Here is a 24,103-nt window from a genome sequence, read left to right on the forward strand (position 1 = left end):
AGAATATGCGTAATTGGTCGCCCTATTATGGCGTTGTATGGGGAGGGGGTCGCGACCACCAGAAAATCGTGGTTGAGTCTTACCACACATGGCCATGAGCCGACTTCCACAGGTACTATTATCTTCCCCAGGGGCCTGACTTCCTCTCCAATGAAGCCCACCAGAGGAATGTGCGCGGGTTTCAAATCGCTTTTCTGCAACTGCAATTGGTCGAACGCCAATTTGAATAGGATGTCCGCCGAATTGGCTGAGTCTTCCAGTACGCGCCGGACTTCGAAGTCGCTAATCCTTAGCTTTATGACGAGCGCATCGTCGTGGGGGTAGTGAACACCTCGCGCGTCCTCTTCTGTAAAAAAGATTGGTTCTTTCTTCTTCGGCCTCTTGGGAAGGTTCTGCTCCTCTCGGGCTGCTTCGCGAACTGACATCCTTGCCGCCGCCGAAGTGCATCCTGCCACCACCGAACCGCCCACTATCACGTGGATGGTTCCCCGAACTAGCCTTTCTTCTGGGGGAGGTCGCTGCAAGGCTTCGGCCGATCTGTTGCTCGGTTCGGGGACATCCTTCCCGTGTTCCCCTTGCCAACCTACTTTATTACTATTGTCATAATGTACAAAATTTCTTAGGTACCCGCGACGGATGAGTCCTTCCATCTCGTCGCGGAGATTATTACATTGCTCGGTGCTATGACCATGATCTTTATGAAAACTACAATATAAATTTTTGTTCCTCTCGTTGGGGTTGCTCTTCAGGCGAGGTGGCCACTTTACGTAAGGGGCGTCCTTGATCGTCATTAGGATCTCGGTCCGCCTTGTGTTCAATGGCGTGTAATCCGTCCGAACTGCTAAGGGAGCTCTGGATGGCTGGCTTGGCTTCGCCTCTCGGTTCTGGCCTCTTCTGTCGCTGGGGTTGGAGGGCTCGTCTTCTCTTTTTCTTTTTTCAACTCCGCCTTCGTTTCTCTGGTTGATCTCTTCTTATGTTCTCATAAACTTGTCCACGAGCTTGAGGAAGTCGGCCACGGTTGCTTGCTGGCTGGCCACCATGTGCCACTTGAACTCTTTGTGCGTCACCCCTCTTTTGGCCGCGGCGAGCTGTACCGCGGGGTCTAACCGAGGGATTTGCAAACATGCTTCATTGAACCGTTTGATGTAGCTCCGGATGGGTTCTCCCTCTCTTTGGATTACCCCGAAGATACTTTCCTCGGTTCTGGGACACCTTTTGCTGGTAACAAAGTGCATAGTGAAGATCTGCACGAACTGGGGCCAGCTTCTTATTGACCCGAAAGCTAGGTTCCGGTACCAGGTGTGGACCACCCCTCTGAAGGTGGTGGTGAAGGCCACGCACATGCACGACTCGCTTGCCCTAGCAAGGTGTATTTGCGACTGGAACGCGTCGACGTGGTCGTTGGGGTCAAAGGACCCATCATACTTGTCCAGAGAAGGGAGTTTGAAATCTCTAGGCAAGGGGACTGCCAAAAGTTCTGCTGAAAGGGGGGGAAGGAACTGAGAGAATGGGGACGGTTTTTACCTCACCCGAGCTCGTTTCTTCCTTGCCTCTGAGCTCGGGTAGCACACGGGTAGCAGTTCCGCGACTTCGCCGGTGCCTTCTTTGAGTGGGCCTAGTGTTGGCGCTACTAGCCTCCGTGTTTCCGAGCTCGACGGGCCCGGAATGTTGGCCTGCTGCTAAGGTGCTGAAGCGGTTCTTCGTGAGTGGGAACCCGAGCTTTGAGCGCTGGGGTGACTTCGTGGGCGAGGTTCCCAACCCACCCGCGAGCTACGAGGCGGGGGTGATCTTTCTTTGCTTACGGCCCAGGGATGAGGCCTGACTATTAGGGGGGTTCTGTGGTCGGGAAGCCTCTCCTTGGTGAGGTCGTCCACTTTGAGGGGAGGCCTTGACCGGCCTTAAAACGGGGTGTCGGGGTGGAAGCAGTGGTTGGTTCAAGGGTAGCTGAGGGAACTGTTGTTGATAATGGTGTTGGAAGAGGTGGTGCAACACCTGGTGTTGCTGGAGTTGGTGCTGTTGGAATTGCTGCATTTGGGCTTGCATTGCCCGCATACATTGCATGAGGTCATCTAGCTGGTTTTGGCGGGCTGCTAGTGGAACAGCAGTTGGTTCCGCGAAGTTCGTTTCGATGGGGAGTGGAAGGGGAATGTTCAACGAGGGAGTGTTCAGAGGTGCCACCGCCTGTGGCACATTCAAACTTGGGATCCCATCCACTGAAAGGGGGATGGTGAACTGCCCAATGCACACCGCCGTAACATGAATGGGAAAGATGAGAGAACTCCGGGGGGATGGTGAGCTGGAGCGTCGGGGAGCCTAAAATGGGAAAGATGAGAGAACTCCGGGGGGAACCCGGTATGATAACTCCAAAGCTCAAGTCAGTAATCTCTCAAAGGCAAAGTGTAGACTAGATAGCGCAAAATTCACATACCTCGTTTGTTGGGGGCAGGGGGCCTTTTATAACCACTTCGCGCACTCGCTCTGAGGCCCTTGTCAGGTCGGGTATGATTACCCTTGCATCTGTCAATTCGACCGTCGTCATTTCTACTGGGACAGAACCGCCACTGCCTAACCGTCTCTCTAACGGGAGATGGCGGTGCCCGGAGGCGGTGGCAGGTGGCCGTTTAGAGTGCGACCATCAAGCATCAGATCCCAAGTCAGTCAAGGGCAGCGCCCTTGGGTACGAACTTCCTCAGTGTCAGGCATAGTACGGTTTGTTTGGTTTTGGTGCCCTGAAGGTGATGTGGTGGAGTGGTGAGCGAGGCAAAGTCTTGAGTTCGGAGGTATGTACAAGGCAGGCCAGTTCGGTGAGGTGTATTTCGAACTGTTACAAGGCAGGCCAGTTCGGCGAGGTGTATTCCGAACTGTTACAAGGCAGGCCAGTTCGGCGAGGTGTATTCCGAACTGTTACAAGGCAGGCTAGTTCGGCGAGGTGTATCCCGAACTGTTAAGGCAGGCCAGTTCGGCGAGGTGTATCCTGAACTGTCGCAAGGCGGACCAGTTCGGTGAAATATGTCCCGAACTGTTGCAAGGCGGGCCACTTCGGATTACTTTCTGGTTTGGGGCCAAGGGTGAGTTCGGGCCCCTAGTAGGGAGTTCGGACTGTTGGTTTCTCCCCTTGGTGCTCGCACCTTAGGCTTGCTTTTGTGTCGAGCTGTTGCTTTTGCCACGTGTCGCATAACTGTGAGGTTGGGCCAAATCTCCTTCATCAATACCCTTTATGTTCAGAGCTATACCCCATAAAGGCGCACAAAGCTGCTTGTGTAGTTAACTTTGTGCGTTCATGGGATGGAAGGTGGACAAAATAAGCACATCCGAATACTCTGAGCATGGATAGGTCTGGGAATTTGTGGAAGAGGGATTGAAAATGAGAGTTGTTCAAAATTGATGATGGAAGACGATTTATGAGATACACAACAGTGCTAGCCGCCTCCACCCAAAACCAAGAGGGTACGTGGGAATCTTGTAGAAGAGTTCTGACTACACTCAAGATATTCCCATTTTTCCTTTTTGCAATCGTTTTTGTTGTTAGTTACCTAGACAGGACCTTTGGGTTTGAATTCCATGTTGTTTTAAGTAGTTTTGAAAATCCCCATCAATATACTCTCCCCCTGAATTCGATCGTAGCACACAAATTTGGGCATTTAATTGAGTGGTAACATAGGTGTGGAAGTGCTAAAATACGGAGTACATTTCAGATTTCCTTCGAAGAAAGTAAACCCAAGTGAAACGAGTGCAGTCATTAATAAAGGCTACAAAATATTTAAAACACATCTGTGAGACAACTGGAGACGACCAAACATCACTATGTATTAAATAAAAAGGGATTGTTGCATGTTCAGAATGAGAAGGAAAAGGCAAAATATGACTCTTACATAAGCCACAAGTAATGCAGTCTTTATTCACATTTTTAAGAGAAACATTAGAAACAAGTAAACTACCAAAGGAAAATAACTGATCAAGTTTCTTTGAAAAATGATGGCCCAGTCGTTTATGCCACAACTACCAACCTTTATTACAATTAACAAATTCAAAATTAGAAGTAGTAAAAATCAAACATGAAGTAGAAGCAGGCATAGTTTTATTTTTCTCAAATTCTAAAGCAAAGAGTCTTCCTAGTCTATGCCCCTTCCCGTTCACCTCCCCAGTTTGTCAATCCTATATCAAACAGCCATTAGAGGTAAATGAGATATTGTTACCTTATTCTACAAGTTGGCCAATAGAAATTAAATTGGTTGTAAGATTAAGTACAAATAGGGTTTTAAACAAATGAAACGGAGATGACTTAGAAGTAGATAAATATAAATCATCACATTCAAGTATATCTAATTTCTCACCATTAATAGTAACAATGTGTTTATTGGGGAGATGGGGTTTAGGGCACTGACCAAGAGTGGCCCCTGTCATATGGTTAAAAGCTCATGATTCAATGTAGCATAGATGGTTCGGTGAGGGATAGCAGGTAGGAGACTTACGAAATAGGCTCATAGTAGAGAAGGCTGAAGAGATAACAAAGGACATGAGTTGTCGAATTCGTTCTTCAGACATGCTACCTGAGGTATCATTTTGCCCAGTCATAGAAGTAATTGATGATGTTGCATCTGATCCATCTACACTCGTCTGATAAGCCTTGTAGCTTCCTTTCTTTTGATTTGATCCACTACTTTTCTAAGGCCGAATAGGGCATTTAGTGATAATATGGCCAACTTACTTACAATAGGTGCATGTATTCATTTTCTTGTAGTGAGAAACAACATGTTCGAACTTCTTACATTCATAACACTGTATTTTAGATAAGCCATTCTTCCCTTTTGGTTTTGTTGCTAGAAAGACAATATCAATGTTAGACTCATTTCTTCCATCTAGGGTAGTCTGTGTGGCAAATCTGGTTTCAGCCCTCAGAATTTCCCCAAGAAGAGTATCTAAGCCAGGAAGTGTTCCTCGACTCAAGATATTAGATCTAACAACTTCGAATTCAGGTCTGAGATGCATTAGGAAGTGCATAATTTTTTTTCTATCAAAATGTTCCTTCATATACTTCACACAACAGTCTGAAGGATCATTCCCCATGTGAACGAGCTCATATTTGGTCCAAATGTTAATAAGCCCAACATAGTACTCTTGGACCTATCTTTCTCCTTGATAATAGGAGAAGATATCAACCTCTATCTGGTATTGTCTTGAGATATTTGATTGTTGATATACTTTTTCGATATATTCATACATCTCAAAGGCAGTCATGTATCCTCTCATAGGAATTGCAATGTCAGTTTCAATGGATCTTAAGATCCATGATGCAATTTTTGCATTATTAATTCGCCACTGATTAAGACCCTTGATGTCTGAATCATCTAGTTTAACTACTAATCCATCCAAATATTCCCAGAGACCTTTTGCCTCCACTTGAAATTGGAAATTGAATTTTAGAAATGCATAATTTGTACCATTAAACTTGATGGGGAGAATTTTCATTCTTTCTGATCTCATTGAATCACAAGAGCAAGAAAAACCATAGAGATAAGTGTTCAAAACAGTAGAATAAAGGAGCACCTTTCAATCAATGTCCAAAAAAGGAAACTGTAAGGGTCTGTTGAATTCTGAAGTGGCTCAAAACCCTTCCAAATCAAATCCGATTCAAACCAAACCAATTGGAAACAATAGATCTGCCCTGGGCGACACTAGATCTAAAGTTTCAACCTAATCCAATGCTTTTAGAGGGAGATCCAATCCAAAATAGAAATTTGGTGGTGCAGCAATCCAGGAAAAGAGTTTGTCGAGTTCTGATTGAATGCAACTTCAAAAATAGGGTTCAATAACACTCAAGAGTCTCCCAAATACTGTTAGGGAGAACTCTAAATAGTAGATAAGAAAGGGGTGAGGAAGTAGTCACTTGCAGATTAGATCGTGACCTATTCTGATACCATGTCAAAGTTAGATCGAAAAGTTGAGAAAGAGAAAGAGAGAGAGAGAGACAACCTAGATGAATGGTGGGTGTGACGACTTGTGTTAGTCGACACCCTAAAAGAAATATTTATATTAAGTTGTAAAAGGACATATCTGCCCTTAATGTACAGTAGAGAGATAATACAAAGAATTATGTACAAAAAAGAAAAGTAAATGTACAAAAATAGCCCTACAACTAGATTTCACTGTCTCTACATATGATATATGATAATATACATCATTAACTTAATATCATTTCCAAGTATAACATTTAGGGATAGGTTAACATCTTGTATAGTTGTATCCTAAAAATTAGGGAGTATTACCCCTTTGAATCAGGCATTTAAAGCAATATGAGAAGAGGGGGTGTTCAACAACATGGTTGGTTTTGCTTTTGAATCATGCTAGTACATATCTGTGGCCATAAATGGATAAATGGATTAACTTTATGAAACGAATTTTTCATTCTTTAATTCCAATATTTCTATGAAAATATGAAAAGCTTTGTCCTCCTTCCATGAGAAAATTATGCCAAATCATCATTGTGCCCCGTGTTGCTTTTCTGTCCTTAAGCTTAATTTTGTAACCAGGTTACAGGGCATTTCTCACCTCTTTCCAACTTATGAATCTAGTAGGGCTGTAAATGGGTCAAATCTAATAGGTTAGTAGATCCAAATTTGTTTTTTTTTTTTAATCCAATTCAAATCAGATCTTATCCATTGGATTTATATCGAATTTGAATTATAATCAAATCTTGAATACTAGTATAAATAAATTAAACTAAATATGATCAATATATTACGTATTATCAATAAAACAAATAAAAAAGACTTTTATATAGTATATCATGAACAAAATGAATTTAAAATTATTTGCATGAAACTTGTTCTATGAAAATTTAATAAAAACATAAAATTCAAATTACAATATAAATCTTCAAGTACATATGTTTATAACTTAGATCATATAGAAACTTATTCTATAAAACTTATCATATGGGATTGGATAATGTTGGATCATTTTTTAAGCTGATGGGTCGATATTTGATCTATTTATAAATGGATCAAATTTATAAATGCCTTACTTCAAAGAGATTCCAATTGTTTGGCTGAGTGGAATCAGAATCCCATTTCCATTCTTCATGGAATGGCAAACTCCTATTTGAAGGAATGGTCATTCTCTTTTCCTACCTTGAGGATGAAATTGCATTTCAGCTTATTCAAATTTTCACTCAATTTCCTGTCTAAATCAAAAAGACTATGAAAATAAATCATTCACCAATTGACAAACTTCGATTTCAATTCCAATTATAAACCAAAGGGACCCTAAATATCAATTATACAGATTGGACAGTGATGGATCCATATTTGATCCATTTGTAAATGGATCGAATTCGGAGCGAACAATCCGATACCATTTTCAGGCCTTAAAAGAAGGGGCTTTAGAATTTGGTTAAGACGTCAGACATAGAAACCAAATTATTTGGTAGGTCGAGACACACGCATAACTCTTCTCCAAGATATTTTAAGGTAGCTGTTACACGTAGTAAATGACGTGGCACCGTCTAGGCCGTCAATTCCTTGCTAGGTCCTCCCCGTGAAATATTTGTTTCCTGCCTGTTACACTCAAGGACTCACAGCTAAGGACCCATTTCACTCGTAAGAAAATAGCAAACACTTACCAAAACAAATGTGGCCTGGGACAAGTCATGGTCTTGACTCGATGCCACGTCAAGTAGGCCCACATCCTGCTGTATTCTTGCGTCAACAGGACTATAAAACGTCCACAACGTGATACGATACGACCTCCACGTAAAGCTGAGTCATTCTATCAAAAAGATCGGACACATTTTCAATATAAAATATTGAATTCGGGGGAAAGAGTAAGAAAATATTTTTCTGCTGTGCCTTATCTCAGTATTGTTAATAGTTTAATATGCCAACTAATAGCTTCATCCTACCAGCTGCAGTTTTCTGGTCTCGAGTCCCCAAATGCCAACAACCTACCGTGTCCTTTCCTGTAATACAATAGTTAGAAAGGATCTAGGATTGTCAAGCCAGGACTCGGAACCTTTCCAATTCTCAAGGAAGGACTCTACTCCACTTATAAATACCTTCTTTCCAATCATCCCAACCCATCTCCCTCACTACCCCTTTTTGTGTTGTGCACTTGGGCTTTGTTTTTTTTTTTTTTTTTTTCTTATCTTTTCTAGAGAGAATGACGGTTATCATTGAGCAGCCTGAATTTGGTATCCTTTCTGTGCTCTCTCTCTCTCTCTCTCTCTCTCTCTCCCTCTTTTCTATTCTTGCTCTTTTCCATTCCCTTTTGCCTCTTTTGTAATCTTGCTAGGAATTTGATAGATAATGATGAGATGTTTTTGTTTCTTCAGGAGTTCAGGCAGAGAACAAGAAGATCCCCTCGAGTGATGCCAATGAATTGGTTTTGGATGGTGGTTTTGTGGCGCCTGAAACCAATTCATTTGGTCACACATTTAGGTCTGTCTCTCGTTTTACAATCCTTATACTGAGCTGATTTCTATTGTAAATGGATCTTGATTTCTGTGGAATTCAGTACCATTAGCAACTGTTTGGACACGTGGTCCGGCTCGAAACATGTGCACCAAACCCTGGACCACTTATGGTCCATAAGTGGTTCTTCGGTTTTCACGTTCTTGGGGCCCGGAGCTCAGTACAACTCCTAAGCCCATTAGTGTTTCGGCCTGGATAAACACAAAGTGGGCCTTAGGTCAATTGATTTAGCTTACCCCAAGAGCCCAATAGCAACATACTGATATCCTGCTGTTGCAGCCCCAAGAAACACCAATTCTTCCTTTTGCAATTCTTTTTAGCAGTAGATCTGGTATTGAGGACAGGTATTACAAAACAGTGATATGCCTGGCGATGTTAACTAGTAGTAGATCCGGACCCTCCCCACCCACATACACACAAATAAGAACAAAAGAGAAAAGTGAAAAGGAATACATTTGTAAGTTGGAGTCAAACAAGTGACCTCATGAAATATTTAATTGTTTGGACAAAGCTGACATATAATATATGCTCAACAGGGATTATGATGCAGAAAGTGAGAGACAGAAGACTGTGGAGGAGTTTTATCGGATGAATCACATTAACCAATCTTTTGGCTTTGTAAGCAAGCCTTGATGAAACTATTTATCGATTGCCACCACCTCTCTTCTAGTCTAATAAGTAATAACCTTTAGTCATAATTTTGACTCCATTTTACCAACTCTGGGTATTGCAGGTAAGGAAAATGAGGGAAGAATATGGCAAATTAAACAGGGTAGAAATGAGCATATGGGAATGTTGTGAACTCCTCAACGAGTTTGTTGATGAGAGTGATCCAGACCTGGATGAACCTCAGATTGAGCACCTGTTGCAGACAGCTGAGGCTATTAGGAAGGACTATCCTAATGAAGATTGGCTGCACTTGACAGGCCTTATCCATGGTATACACCCCAACTCGAATTTCTTGGCTAAACTCTTGCTTCATAATGGAGCTTGTTCAGCAGGCCCCATCAAATTCCCTGAGGAGTTGAAATCAGCCCCCCCACAAGCTAGTTTCCCACAATGCCCCACAGCACATCCCCGCCGTGTATTGGGAACATCTCCTGATGATGCCTCATCATTTCTGATATTATCATCGGGAGATATTCCCAATACACAGCGGGGATGTGCTGTGGGATGTTGTGGGAAACTATCTTGTAGGGGGCTGATTTGAACTCTTCCCTGAGTCCTCTTTCCCCTGTTTTTGTCTAAACTTGTCCAAGGACTGAAATTAACCAATGTATTGATGTCAGATTTAGGGAAAGTTCTTCTTCATCCTAGCTTTGGGGCTCTTCCTCAATGGGCTGTTGTAGGTAAGAAACACATCTCACTTACCTCAATGGGCTTACTATCATCAAGTACAATTGTTTATCTCCGTTTCTTTAAGTTACCTAAATGGAATATGTGTTGCAGGTGACACATTCCCTGTTGGGTGCGCTTTCGATGAGTCAAACGTTCATTACAAGGTCCTTACTCTTACATGCACATATAGCAAATCTGTTTAGGCGTTTTAGTGTTGCAAATGCAACCAACAAGCTGACATAAATTTTTCTGAAATATTGTGGTATTGCTACAGTATTTCAAGGACAACCCAGACTACAACAATCCTGCCTACAACACCAAGTATGGAGTTTACTCAGAGGGATGCGGGCTGGACAATGTAATGATGTCCTGGGGACATGATGACTATATGTACTTGGTACTCCCTTTATCCCATTTTAACCCTTTGCATGACTCAGGTCAAGACTTGAATGCAGTTTGTTCACTTATAATCATTTTGCCCAAGAAGACAATATATGCCAACTGTAGTTTTCTGTGTAGGTGGCCAAAGAGAACAAGACAACTTTACCTTCAGCTGCACTTTTCATTATTAGATACCATTCATTTTACCGTAAGTAGTGAAGTTGTTTGTTCTTCTAATTCTCCCAAGAATAAGTAAAAAAAAAAATCTTATTTTTCTTATCAGTGTTCCTATTATAATAGAAAGCATTTGCAACTGGTTGTCTTACAGCTTTACATAGGTGTGATGCATATAAACACCTAATGAATGAGGAGGATGTCGAGAATCTGAAGTGGCTTAAAATTTTCAAGTAATACCCCAGTCCCCAAAGCCAATTTTCTTAACATCACATTTTTTTAACAGGGTTTACTATATTTTATTGTTTTTTAACATTTCCATTGCATGTGCAGCAAGTATGACCTATATAGTAAGAGCAAAGTCCGAATTGATGTTGAGAAGGTCAAGCCATACTATCTGTCTCTCATTGAAAAGGTCTCTCTCTCTCTCTCTCTCTCTCTCTCTCTCTCTCTGTATGTTCTCTTACTAAAAGGAATGTTATTGCAGTACTTCCCGGCAAAACTGAGATGGTGAAGGTTCAGCTTTAAAGTATAATGGATACAGAAAGTCATCACACCAACTTAGCATCCAGTAATGTGATTGAGTGGATAGCAAAATTTCAGTTTTCAGAGAGATTTTCCGTCCTATATATGGTCAAATATTGTATGGAATAATAATGTATTTGCAGTTCCAGTAAATGTATCCTTTACTTCTTAAGAATAATTCTAATGTTTCTCATACATTATTCAACTCTCTATGCTTCATTAAAATCAATAAGCAAGAGGATATTGCAGAGGTTGAGAGGAATGTAAAATAAACAAGCTTCACAATCACAAGCATTATAGTAGAGAAGTGAAATTGATTGAGAAAACAGGGTCACTACATAAGTACATATTGAGGATATACCTGACTGAGAAATTGGAAATTGAAAATTAAAAATAAAATAAAAGGTATCAGCTCATACTTTTCTCAAAAGAGTTATTGACTTGCATACATTTTCCGTCTATAAAAATCAAAGTGGTATCAAGCATATTTATGAACAAAAACTCATCGGGGACAAGTAATTAATTAGGTGGAAGGATGTGATCTTTGGGTGAGGAAAGTAGCCTGTAACCATGATTTTATCGTACAAAATTTGAAACTAAGGTTCTTAAACAATAGATCCCATCTAAGGATTTGACCATACCTCACCAAGAATAGGCAACCAGGAAAAGGGATAACGATAGGCCGAAGGAATAAATATCTCACACCTGTGAGAGTGTGCTTTCAGAGTGAGAAAGTAGGATAAACCCAAAACAAAATTAAGTTTGACGATTGCATACCAGTTACCCGAGCAGCTTTCTTGTCATCTTCCTGGATTCTTGGCAGCATGAGAGATGTTCACATGGGTTGCAGTCCCAATCTCCACCTGCAGAAAAAATCAGAATTACCTGAGCAGTTTTCTTATCATCTTGCTGGATTCTTGACAGCATGAGAGATGGTCACATGGATTGCAGTCCCAATCTCCACCAGCAGAAAAATCAGAATTACCTGAGCAGTTTTCTTATCATCTTGCTGGATTCTTGACAGCATGAGAGATGGTCACATTGATTGCAGTCCCAATCTCCACCTGCAGAAAAATCAGTATGGTGAAGGCGTGGCATCAAATGGAAAGACGTAACAAATAATGAGTTCAGCATTTCTGAGCCAGTGCCCCCCGTGGACAATAATGCCAAATGGCACTTTAACTTTAACTCTGCAACAGATGGAAATATAAACAACTGCTTCATATGATAGTCGTTAAGATTAAAAAGGAGAATAGAAATGATGGCTTGAAACGCTAAAATACACAGAGAAATTGGATCTTCATATTCACATCTTCATACAGACTGAAGAGAAGGTAGGGAAGACTGGAAGAGCCACACCATTTATGAACTGAGAAAGCCAAGAGAGATAAGATCATAAGAAGCTCCATGTATTATAGAATAGACAGATAGGAATGTCCTACTCCTATTAACACGTGGAAATCATTCGAAGCTTAACATGCCAAAGTTACAAGACAACCAAGTCAACCAAACCTATCCCGGCTATCTAGAAGGCCTTATCCGAAAGGGAGATCCTCAACTTAAAGATCTCACTTAATTCAACTAACGAGCTCGACTGAATGAGAATGACTTCGCTAATCAATAATCAGTGTTGGTAAAGTTGATGGAGTTACTAGCTCTTTTTTTTTTCTTTTTCATTAGCCGAAAGCGTCGATCAGTCCAGTTTAAAGTTTAAACAGGAGGGAAAGGAAATACAAAAAGGGTAAACAGGTGAAATAACGGGAGTTTGCACCACAGTACTTTGACCGCAATTCCACAATGTATCAGCTGAATTGCCACGCCTAATTGACTATTTGATTACTTTCTTCTACCGAGAGGATTGGCAAAGTTGTCCACTTGAGACATTTCATCGAGCGACTGATAAGCAAGAACTGGTGTTGAGCGAGAACGTTGCCTAAGCGGTATAAGCAAAACCATTGAGTCAACGATGGTTTAAAGTTGCCAGGGGAGATAATAAGTTACACGATGGAAAGAACAAAATGGAAAACTTGAAAAAAAAGGAATGATGGACAATGGGATGCACAAAGTATACCATTGAACTTGACCCCACATCACATCGTCTGTCCAGGCTCATTTTGGAAGGAGTACAAATACAAATAGGTAGAAGGCAAAACCTTGTATTTTGTATTATTTTGCATATATTGTACTGTACATATTTATATTTGTATTCTTTCCAAATTAAGCCCTAGTGACAAAATTTTCTGTAAGACCGAACACGTCACTCCCTCCCAAATGAATTTGAAACTGGTGGAGTCTAATCGAGTCCGTGTTCTGTAAACCCACCAATAAGAAGCAACCACGTCTGTAATTTGATTTTTGGGCTTTAGTTAACGGACTTTCTACAATCAGCTGCTGGAACCTGATTGAACCGAACACAAAAGATTTCATTCAAACTCCCTCTTCCTCCCCTCCTCTGCCAAGTCCTAACCCAAAAACATCCCACATCCCACCGGCAAAGACCTGGCAAAAAGTTGAGCCAACCTGCGAACCTGACCCTACCCAACCTGAAAAAATAGGGTTAGGGTCTCATATTTAGCTACCTGAATTTGAGAGTGACCCAACCCAACCCGAAAAAAACTGGGTTGGGTCAGGGTCAACCCACTGACTCGATTGTCAGGTCTAATTGGGACTATTTATGCATTGCTAGAAGCTTAACTCTATAATTTTTACTATTTAACCTTTACTCTTTATTGTTTACTCTTTGAATTGTTAAACTAGATCTTGAAAAGGCCTACGACCTAGTAGATTGGGGATTCTTATTACTCGTGCTAAGGAAGTGTGGGTTTGGGGATAGATGGTGCTAATGGATAAACAATTGCCTTTCCTCTTGCCATTACTCCATCCTAATCAATGGGGTAGTTAATGGTTTCTTCCCCACCTAGTAGGAGTTTGAGACAAGGTGATCCCATGTCACTTTTCCTATTCATTTTAGTTGTTGATGCTTATAGTAGACTTCTCTCAGAAGCGAATAGGGCCGGATCTTTAAGAGGGTGGAGAATATGTAGAGATAGAATTTCAGTAACCCATCTTTAATTTGCAGATGACATAATAATATTTTGTGAAGGTTGTGATCCGACGGAGGTAGGGAATCTGAAGGATTTGATAATTCACTTTGAGAGAGCCTCAAATTTGAAGATAAATTTTGAGAAAAGTTGTATTGTGGGAATACATTTGAACAGAGAGGAGATGGAGTCTATAACAGCCTTGTTAGAATGCACTTGGTCTCAGTGGCCTCTATCCTACCTAGGACTTCCCTTAGGCGCAAATCCAAAGGAAAGTAGGTTCTGGAACCCAATGGTGGAAAAATTCAAAAAAAAATATTGGCAGCTTGGAAGAGAAACTATATTTCCTTGGGGGGGTAGAGTTACCTTGATTAAAACAACTTTATCCAACTTGCCTTTATACTTTCTATCAGTCTTTAGAATTCCTAAAAGGGAGGCAAAGAGGTTGGAAAAATTGATGAGGGACTTCTTATGTGAACTTAGGGAAGAGAAAAAAGATCACTTGATTAGGTGGGAGGTGGTGAGTCGAAGCAAAAAAGGAGGCCTAGGCTTAGGAAATGTGGTGAGTAAAAATGAAGCTCTTTTAGGTAAGTGGCTTTGGAGGTAGCCCTTAGAGAGGGAAAGGTTGTGGCATGAAGTAGTGAAGAGTATCCATGGTTGTTGTGAATCAGGTTTGGACATGGGGGATCACGAAGGGCTTTGGAGGTTCTCCCAAAGTTCCTCATATTTGTAAAGTATGATGCTTGTTCTGGAAACTCCATTCCTTTTTGGGAAGATATTTGGGTGAGCACCCAACCCCTAAAAGACCACTTCCTTCCCTCTATTCCATCTCCCTCTTTAAAAAGAAACCCATTTCATGGTTTCTTCCCCCCCCCCCCCTTTGTTCATCCTTTTGGCTTTAAAGTGGAATTTTGGGTTTCGAATAGGGTTAAGGGATGAAGAACTTCATTGTGTTGCAGAGCTCTTGTTGCTTATAGACTTGGTGTGCCTGGACACCCCTAACCCGGATAAAAGGGTTTGGTTTCTAACCTCTCCTTCACTTATGCTTCTTTCCTTAAAGCCTTTTGTTCCAACCCCTCCTCTCAAGTCTTCCCTATTAAAGAGGTCTGGTTAAGGCCAATTCCTCCTAAAATAGTAGTGTTTTGTTGGGAAACCTATTTAGGTAAGATCAATACGGTGGAAAACTTGCAAAAGAAGAAACCTTACTTGTATTTGTCCCCAAATTGGTGCTTTATGTGTAAAGTGGAGGGTGAGGACTGTAATCATTTGCTGATATCGTGCTCTTTTGCTGCCAATATTTGGAACTGCGTTGTTTCACTATTTGGGTGCAGGTGGACCTTGCCCTACGAAGTAAAGTTGTTGTTCATTCCTGCTGCCTTTGGGAGATTAACAAAAAGAGGGAAACTAATGTGGAAATGTATCAGAGTCACTACCTTGTGGACGTTATGGGAGGAGAGAAATGCTAAAATATTTCAAAAAAAGGAAAGAAATCTTGCTGAAATCAAGGAATGCATAATGACAAGGACAGTCTTGTGGATGAAAGCTTCACAAAGAACAAATCACTTGGCAAACTACTCCTTTGACGACTTAAGGAGAAACTGGGCAACACTGGATTCTACAATCTCCACAAAGAACAAATCACAAGCTGAATGGAAACCCCCATCGGATGGAGTGGTAAAATTGAATTTGGATGGTAGCTGCCAAGGTAACCTAGGGCCATTCGGAATAGGAGGGATCTTGAGAGACAAAGACAGCAACATGTTGTCTTTATTTTCAAGACCAATGGGTGTTGGTGATTCTATAAGGGCAGGGATACTGACAGCGGTACAAGGTATACAGGCAGCCAGTCATCTTGGAGTGAATAATTTGATAGTAGAAGGGGACTCCAAGGCAGTAGTGGGCTGATTGATGTAGAGAACACTGATGTGGGCCCCACATCAGTGGTCCCCACTGTGTTTGTAGGAAAACATGTGTAGTTATTTGTTCCAGTTATAATAGTGTCAGTTTGAGTCAGTTTGTTAATTCAGTTGTTATTTATTTCAGCTTTTATTTACTTTATTTATTATGTAAGTACTAAGGGCAGATGTGTCCTTTCCATTATGTACTAAACATGACCTATAAATAATATGAAAGTGGTGGCGGCAGATCAGTAAGAATCTGTCCTTCCTTTCAACCACTTGTGTTCTCCTGTTTCTCTTCTATTCTCTCTCATTTTCTCTCATTTTCTTCTGTTTTGTAAACCTAAAACCTATTAGGATTCAAGATTGATTACAGTCTTGATCTTCTACTTGGTATCAGAGCCTATCTAGGGCTTCTCATGTGTGTCTAGTCCAGCCAACCACATGAGGACTAGCTAGGGCTGGAAGCTTTGAAGAAGTATTTGGTGGCTGAATCTTGGAGATTACCAGGAGAGGTCCACAGCAGTTGAAGACTTGCCGCAGCTTGCAGAGAGTTGGTAATCAGGAAGAAGCAGCGAAGGTTAGGGTTCAGGTAACCCTAGAAGACAGTAAACCGAGGTACATAAGTAAGGCTTTTTTTATTGAGTTTCAGAGATTGCAATCAGTCGAGATAGGTTGGACCTATCTAGAAGTAGGGGTCGAACTGTGTTCAAGTTTGTTTCTAGGGTTTAACTTGTCGAACTGTGTTTAAGTTTGTTTCTAGGGTTGACTGTTGGGTCGAACCCCTTCCCTCTCAGAGGTGATTAGTTTTTAGGGTTTCATATTGCCCTACAACAAGTCCCACTTGTGCGGACTGCTTGGAGAGTGCAGTTGAGCACTTATTTCAGACCCACAGTTGAAACCCTAACTTTGCTCTCGCAACAGTGGGCCCCACAGTAGTGATTTCAGAAAATAGCATCTCAGATTCACAGGCTGCCTGGTATTGTGCATGCCGATTGATTTCAGATCAGATTTGAGTTTATTCCTTGCCTATACTGTGATAGGCGATTGATTTCAGATCAGATTTGGGTTGGTTTCATATCAGATTTCAGATCAGATAGATTTGTGTTAGTTTTGGATCAGTTTTCAGACCTGCTTGTTTGACTCTGTTTTCTGGTATAGTGACTCTAACAGTTTGTCTTGATCAAAGATGGAGTTTAAGGGTCAGGGAGAAAGTAGTTTTGGAAACCACTGTTTGGTAGTGTATCTAAAACCGGGTTTCAGATTACAACTATGAGATTTGATGGGTCAAATTATTTGGAGTGGGCTCAATCAGCCATGATGGCTATTGAAGGAAGAGGAAAACTGGGTTATCTCTTGGGAGATGTGAAAGAACCTTCCAAGGAGGACCCAACATACACCAAGTGGGTTCAAGAGAACTATTTGGTTATGGCGTGGCTGTGTAATTCTATGCAGCCACATATCAGCCGCAATTACTTTTGGGCAAAGACAGCCAAAGAGATATGGGATGTTGTGAAAGAAACCTATTCCCAACCCCTTAATGTTGCCAGAGCCTATGAAATGAAGTTTGAGGTGAACAACCTTAAACAAGGAGAGAAGCCAGTTTCTATCTACTTCTCTACCTTGAAATCCTTGTGGCATGAGATTGACCATCTAGAGACCCTTGAGTGGAAAAGTCCCAAAGATGCAGAGACTCACAGAAAGCAAGTCAAGACGAATAGGGTATTTGAGTTTCTGGCTGGTTTGAATTCAGAATATGACATTGTGCGACAACAAATATTGACAAGAGATAGTGTGACCCTTTCTCAAGCATACTCCCTGGTGCATAGTGAAGAGACCAGAAGGAAAGTCATGATGCAGCCTCATCCCTCTTTCCCAGCCTTAACAGCTATTAAACCTAAGCCAGGGGGTGACTCAAAAAGGGACCGAAAGAAGAAAGATAAACGGGATCTGGTATGTGAACATTGCAAGAAACCCAAGCGCACAAAAGATACTTGCTGGAAGCTACATCCTCACTTGGTCCCAGCAAAACTAAGAAATAAGAAGGGTAATGCTCATGTGGCCGTGAACACTGATTCAACATCCTCATCCAGCACATCCCTAGAGACTTTAGTTGTTGTTCGGGCTGCCCTCATACAGTTGGAAAAGGAAGTTGGGAGTTCAGTTCAGCCATCTCAGTCACCATCAGCTCCTGCCACATCTGCATTTGCACATTCAGGTACTCGAGCCTCAGCTTACCATGCTTCAGCTCCAGGTAATACTGACCACTACTGGGTAATAGATTCAGGTGCATCTGACCACATGACTACCTTGCCATCTTTGTTCACTTCTTATCATTTGTCCTCTGGCCGAGATAGAGTATCCATTGCTGATGGCTCCCTTGTTCCCATTTCGGGCAAGGGGGACATCAAGCTATCGGATACTATCTCTTTATCTTCTGTCTTGCATGTTCCTAAGCTTGATACTAATCTGCTTTCAGTTAGTAGTATTACCAAACACATGAACTGTTCAGTAACATTTTTCCCTGACCGATGTGTTTTCAGGATTTGGAGACGAGGAAGGTGATTGGGACTGGCCGTGAGAAGAACGGGATCTATCTGCTTGGGGAGAGTTCTCGTCGGGAGGAGTCAATGGATAAGAAGTCTTTTGTTTCCCAGTCTGTGAGTTCGGTTATGCTTTGGCATAACCGATTAGGTCATTTGTCTTTTAAGTCTTTGAAGAGTCTGTTTCCTGCTTTATTTGAGTCTGTTGAGTTATCAAAGTTGAGGTGTGAAAGTTGTGAGTTTGCCAAACATTGTAGAACTTCTTATTCTTTAAGTAATAAAAGGAGTAATTCCTCTTTTGATATTATGCATACTGATGTTTGGGGGCCATATCATATCTCTTCTATGGGTGTGTACAGATATTTTCTACTGTTTGTTGATGACCATACCCGTTTTTCTTGGGTCTATCTTATGCGTTCTCGGGATGAGGTTCCTGCTCTGACCCAAAACTTCCATCAGATGGTTCTCACTTAGTTTGGGACCAAAATCAAAGTTCTTAGATCTGATAATGCAAAGGAATACTTTGCTCAGCCATTGACCTCCTACCTTCTTGGCCATGGAGTTATTCACCAGAGCACTTGCCCTTATACACCACAGCAGAACGGTGTTGCCGAAAGGAAGAATAGGCATATCTTGGAGGTGGCTAGAAGCATTATGTTTACCTCCAATATACCTATTCACTTCTGGGGTGATGCTATCCTCACGGCAGTTTATCTCATTAATCGAGTTCCTTCCCGGGTTCTTGATATGAGAACCCCCTTTTCCCTTCTATATCCAGACGAGGAGTTGTTCATTGTTCCCCTTAAAACCTTTGGTTGTACCTATTTCGTTCAGCTTCTCGGGCCTCATCATTCCAAGTTTGAACCTAAGGCCTTCAAATGCATTTTCCTTGGTTATGCACAAACTCAAAAGGGTTATTGCTGCTATGATCCGGTTTTAGAGAAACGGTTTGTCTCCATGGATGTCACCTTCTTTGAGGAGACACCCTATTATCCTAGGGTTTCTCCTCAAGGGGAGAGCAGTGAGAGTGGGGCTGTTTTGAGTTTCTTTCCTCAGGGGGAGAGCAGTGAGAGTGGAAGTGGGGCTGGTAGAAGTGGGGTTGTTCCTTTACCTATTCGACTGGATAATGAAGGTTGTAGTGGTGAGGGTGGTCAGAGGGAGCCGGAGTTGAGAGTCTATCACAGGCGATGCAGGCAGGTTGATCCTAGTCATCAACAGTCCCGGCCAGCTCCAGTTCCTTCTGCGGCTCCAGATCCAGAGCCTACTGAGATACCTCTCACTGTTGCCACTTCCCCTCTTGTGGATGACCTTGATCTCCCTATTGCCATTCGCAAAGGGAAACGCCATTGCACCACCTCTACAGCTCACAGCATCTCACAGTTCTTATCCTATGATCGTTTGTCTCCATTTTACCGGTCCTATCTCACTTCCATTGCCAGTGTCCCTATTCCAAGAACAGTGCAAGAAGCCTTATCAGTTCCAGAATGGAAAGATGCAATGCAAGTCGAAATGGATGCCCTGTTGAAGAATAATACTTTGGCACTGGTTGACCCACCAAAAGGAAAGAAACCGGTGGGATGCAGATGGGTGTTCACTGTGAAGCATAATGTTGATGGCTCTATTCAAAGGTACAAAGCCCGGCTGGTTGCAAAGGGGTTCACTCAGACTTATGGTATAGACTACTTGGAGACCTTTGCCCCAGTAGCCAAGATGACCACCATCCGAGTTCTGTTATCCCTTGCAGTAAATCATTCTTGGCCCCTGTTTCAGATGGATGTTAAAAATACATTTCTGAATGGAGACTTACAGGAAGAGGTTTACATGCAGTTGCCTCCTGGACTCTATGATACAGAGACAGGTAAGAAGGTTTGCCGACTAAACAAGGCATTGTATGATTTGATAGGTTCAGATTAGCCCTTGGAAAGTTTGGTTATGTACAGGCCCAGTCAGATCATACACTATTCATCAAAAAGGCGGAGTCCTCTCTGACACTACTTGCAGTATATGTTGATGATATTGTGGTGACAGGAAATGACTGTCATGAGATTGAGTCCCTCAAACAGCTCATTCATCAAGAGTTTGAGGTGAAAGATATTGGTGCACTACGGTACTTTTTGGGTATTGAGGTTGCTAGATCCAAGCAAGGGATTTTTATCTCTCAGAGAAAATATGTTCTAGATCTGTTGACGGAAACTGGAAAGTTGGGTGTTAAGCCGGCTGATACACCAATCGAACAAAATCACAAGATTAGTGCAAAGGGTGGGGAGCCTCTTGAAGACAAAGTTATGTTCCATCGGTTGGTTGGAAAGCTCCTATATCTCTGCCTCACTCGGCCGGATATCAGCTATGCAGTTAGTGTTGTTAGCCAGTACATGCACTCCCCTAAAACTTCTCATCTTCTTGCGGCAGAGAGAATATTAACATACTTGAAGAGATGCCCGGGTAGAGGTATATTGCTCAAGAACAATAATCACATGAGGGTGGAAGTCTATACAGATGCCAATTGGGCTGGAAGTATTGATGACAGAAGGTCTACCTCTGGATATTGTGCCCTTGTGGGAGGTAACCTTGTCTCTTGGAGGAGTAAGAAGCAGAGTATTGTTTCTCGCTCCAGTGCTGAAGCGGAATACATATCAACGGCTAATGGAGTGGCTGAAATCTTATGGCTGAGGTCACTACTTGAAGAGTTGGGTATTGACTATAAAAAGCCCTTAATGTTGTATTGTGATAATCAGGCAGCTATTAATATAGCCCACAACCCAGTGCAGCATGACAGAACTAAACATATCGAAGTTGATCGACATTTTGTGTGAGAAAGGGTCACATCACAAGAAGTGTCTTTCGTACATCACACTAATATGCAGCTCGCGGATATCCTCACCAAGGTTGTACCAAGGAAGAAGTTAGAGACAGACCTATCCAAGTTGGGAATGATAGATATCTACTCCCAACTTGAGGGGGACTGTAGAGAACACTGATGTGGGCCCCACGTCAGTGGTCCCGCTGTGTTCGTAGGACAGCATGTGTAGTTATTTGTTCTAGTTATAGTAGTGTCAGTTTGAATCAGTTTGTTAATTCAGTTGTTATTTATTTCAGCTTTTATTTACTTTATTTATTATGTAAGTACTAAGGGCAGATGTGTCCTTTCCATTATGTACTAAACATAACCTATAAATAATAAGAAAGTGGCAGCGGCAGATCAGTAAGAATTTGTCCTTCCTTTCAACCACTTGTGTTCTCCTGTTTCTCTTCTATTCTCTCTCATTTTCTCTCCTTTTCTTCTGTTTTGTAAACCTAAAACCTATTAGGATTCAAGACTGATTACAGTCTTGATCTTCTACTATTGACAAGTCTAGAAACAACTTGTTGGGGCTACAGGGATCTGTTAAAGAAAGTTAAATGGCTAACAAGAAATATGTCAATCAGGTTTCAGTGGGTTAGCAAATCAGCAAATGAAATGGCTGATTCTCTGGCCAAGGAAGGGGTGTCAAGGGGAGATCTGTTTTGGGCCACTTTGTAACTACGCTTTATGCTTGTGTATGTTTAGTGTTTATGGTTCAGTCCTAGGGGAGGTAACACCTCGTGCCTCCTCCTAGGATGACTGTATTGTTGTTATTTGAATTAATAAAACTATTCTCATTTATAAAAAAAAAATTGTTAAATGTTCAAGTTTTTTATTTAATATTTGGAATTTTAAGGTTAATTCCTTTAATTTTGACATTTTTCATGTATTTTTTCTTTATTTTTTAAATTTCAATTATTTTTGGGATGACCCGAATTGACCCATGGGTCAAACCCTAACCCGAGCATTTAGGGTTAAGGTCTAGCATGTGACAACCTTACCGAAATTCAACCCGACCCGAAGTCAACCTGAAGTGTCTTAACCCAACCCAATTGCCAGGTCTACCGACAATCTCACTGTACACCGATGTTTGTGGATGCAAAATTCACGACGGCAATCCGATGGTAAATAGAGAATCTTCTCCTTGACTATTCACTATTCACTATCTATATCAAAGGCATCCGTCATAGATCAAGTAGAATTCTACTGCCTCTTACACATTTCAACAAACAGAAAGAAAACAAATAAGTTTCCACCGAAACAGGAGAATAAAGTTAAAAGGTAATCAAGCGATAAAAGAGAAACGACCAAATTAAACAACAAAAGTCGATTTAGTATTCTTCATTTCTCACAAACAGTTACACATGCCAATAATGCATCCAAATTTACAATCCTATGCAGTAAAACATGACCATGAAGAACAAAGCTTAAGACAACAAGAGAGCAAAGGATCGACAAGAAACATGGCTTTCTAACAGTCGGAGAAGATCAAGAGACTAAGGACCCAGTCACAACCCACTTGTATCTAAAACCCTCTCGTACCTCCGAAGCTCTATACAAAGATGACGTTCTTCGACGCATCCGCCATTTCCGGAAACGCTCTGCAAGCTCTCTTAAACTCGCCCCTTCCGGGAAGGATGGATGATTTCCTCCAAGAGGAGAGGTGGTTAGAGGATGCCTTCCCTTCTTCCCAGTAGTAAGCCCGTGCGCTCGCCGGATGATATGCTCTCGCTATCGGTGACTTCCGCATTCACAACCACCGGTGTGGAGTGAGGACGTTGGTGCTGCTCGGCTTGGGTTGGGTAGAGGAGAATCTCAAAAAATGGGAGTGAGTGAGAAATGTGGTTCGAAATGAGGAAGAGAGACTGTGAACTCGGGTTCATTGTCTTTTTGCGTCCGGTTCAACCGGACATCTCCGATAATGTCCAATGTGCCGTTAACGTTTGAATCTCCCAGCCCATCAACGTGTCCTTCTCTGGTTGGTGGGTTCACGCATCCCGTGAACCCACGAGTTCACAGAACATGGATTCGTCCAGACCTGATGGTAGTTTGGACTCCAAAAAAATTTAATTTTTGTTAACCTGCCCTTACCCGTCTCTGCCTCTTTCTTCTCTCTCTCTCCCACCATCTCTCGTTCCACTTTCTTCTTCCCTATCTCCTTTCTGCAACCCACCCCTCCATTTCTTCCCTCTAATCGGCGATCATTATCATTGTAACTCAAGACCCTCCTCTCTCTCCCCTGTCGTTGCAACCGCGGAAAACTTTGCTCCACCGGCGTTCTCACAATACCAACACAGCAATATCTGGGTTTTTTTCCCAACTAATGATCTGGTCTATTTGGTTGGGTCAATCGATCTCTCACTTAATACAGTATACATGTCCAGAGGGCGGATCTAGAAGAGTGTGTTTCTTTTCCTTACGTTTCCTAATAATCCAAAAGAATGCGATAAATCAAACTCATATGGTTTGGAGCGAAAGTACATAGATCAAACCTCGCCTTAAGAGATTTATGGTGCTTGCCTAATATTCTATATACACTAATCTGCAAAAGAATAGTAGTTTTGGACAAGAAAACTTAGATGTCATTAATTCTGACATGAAGTAATTTCTAAGTACATCATAGAGAAGTTCTCGTAAAGGCTTAATCCCCATACATTCTCAGTTGATTAGTCGACCTTTGAGGGTGATTCAGGGCTGGAATTTTGTGGATGTGGATAGGAAGGAAACCAAGAATTTCTTTCCTCCCCCCTCCCGGCCTCTCCATTACAAAGTTTGGAGTGGGGTAGCGTAAGCTTAGGTTCTTCTACTGTTTTCTCCTTTTCTCATTTTATACTCAACTATGGCTGCCTATGTATTTGGAAAGGCACCCCGTGGCTTTTAAGTCTCTAGGGCT

At 41.9% G+C, this 24,103-nt stretch overlaps 1 protein-coding gene and 1 long non-coding RNA gene across 2 annotated transcripts; one reads left to right on the forward strand and one right to left on the reverse strand.

Moving 5' to 3' along the window:
• Positions 1-7,824: 7,824 nt before the first annotated feature.
• LOC148847041 (putative inositol oxygenase) lies at positions 7,825-11,091 on the forward strand. Its single transcript, XM_088950539.1, has 11 exons — positions 7,825-8,188; positions 8,330-8,435; positions 9,005-9,086; positions 9,202-9,406; positions 9,758-9,817; positions 9,918-9,970; positions 10,081-10,203; positions 10,326-10,395; positions 10,516-10,594; positions 10,695-10,776; positions 10,849-11,091. Exons 1-11 carry the CDS (start codon positions 8,158-8,160, stop codon positions 10,873-10,875), a joined length of 918 nt encoding a protein of 305 aa, XP_088806665.1. The 5' UTR covers positions 7,825-8,157; the 3' UTR covers positions 10,876-11,091.
• Positions 11,092-11,183: 92 nt separating this feature from the next.
• Positions 11,184-24,005, reverse strand: LOC148847042 (uncharacterized). The gene is made up of 4 exons (XR_016100917.1): positions 22,753-24,005; positions 11,872-11,950; positions 11,664-11,749; positions 11,184-11,591 (listed from the first exon to the last, which is right to left on the reverse strand). It is a non-coding gene; the product is annotated as an uncharacterized LOC148847042 (long non-coding RNA).
• Positions 24,006-24,103: the final 98 nt, after the last annotated feature.

The sequence above is a fragment of the Nelumbo lutea genome, chromosome 6 (genome assembly GCF_056320005.1).
Source record: "Nelumbo lutea isolate HS-2025 chromosome 6, American lotus-T2T, whole genome shotgun sequence".
Lineage (NCBI taxonomy): Eukaryota > Viridiplantae > Streptophyta > Magnoliopsida > Proteales > Nelumbonaceae > Nelumbo > Nelumbo lutea.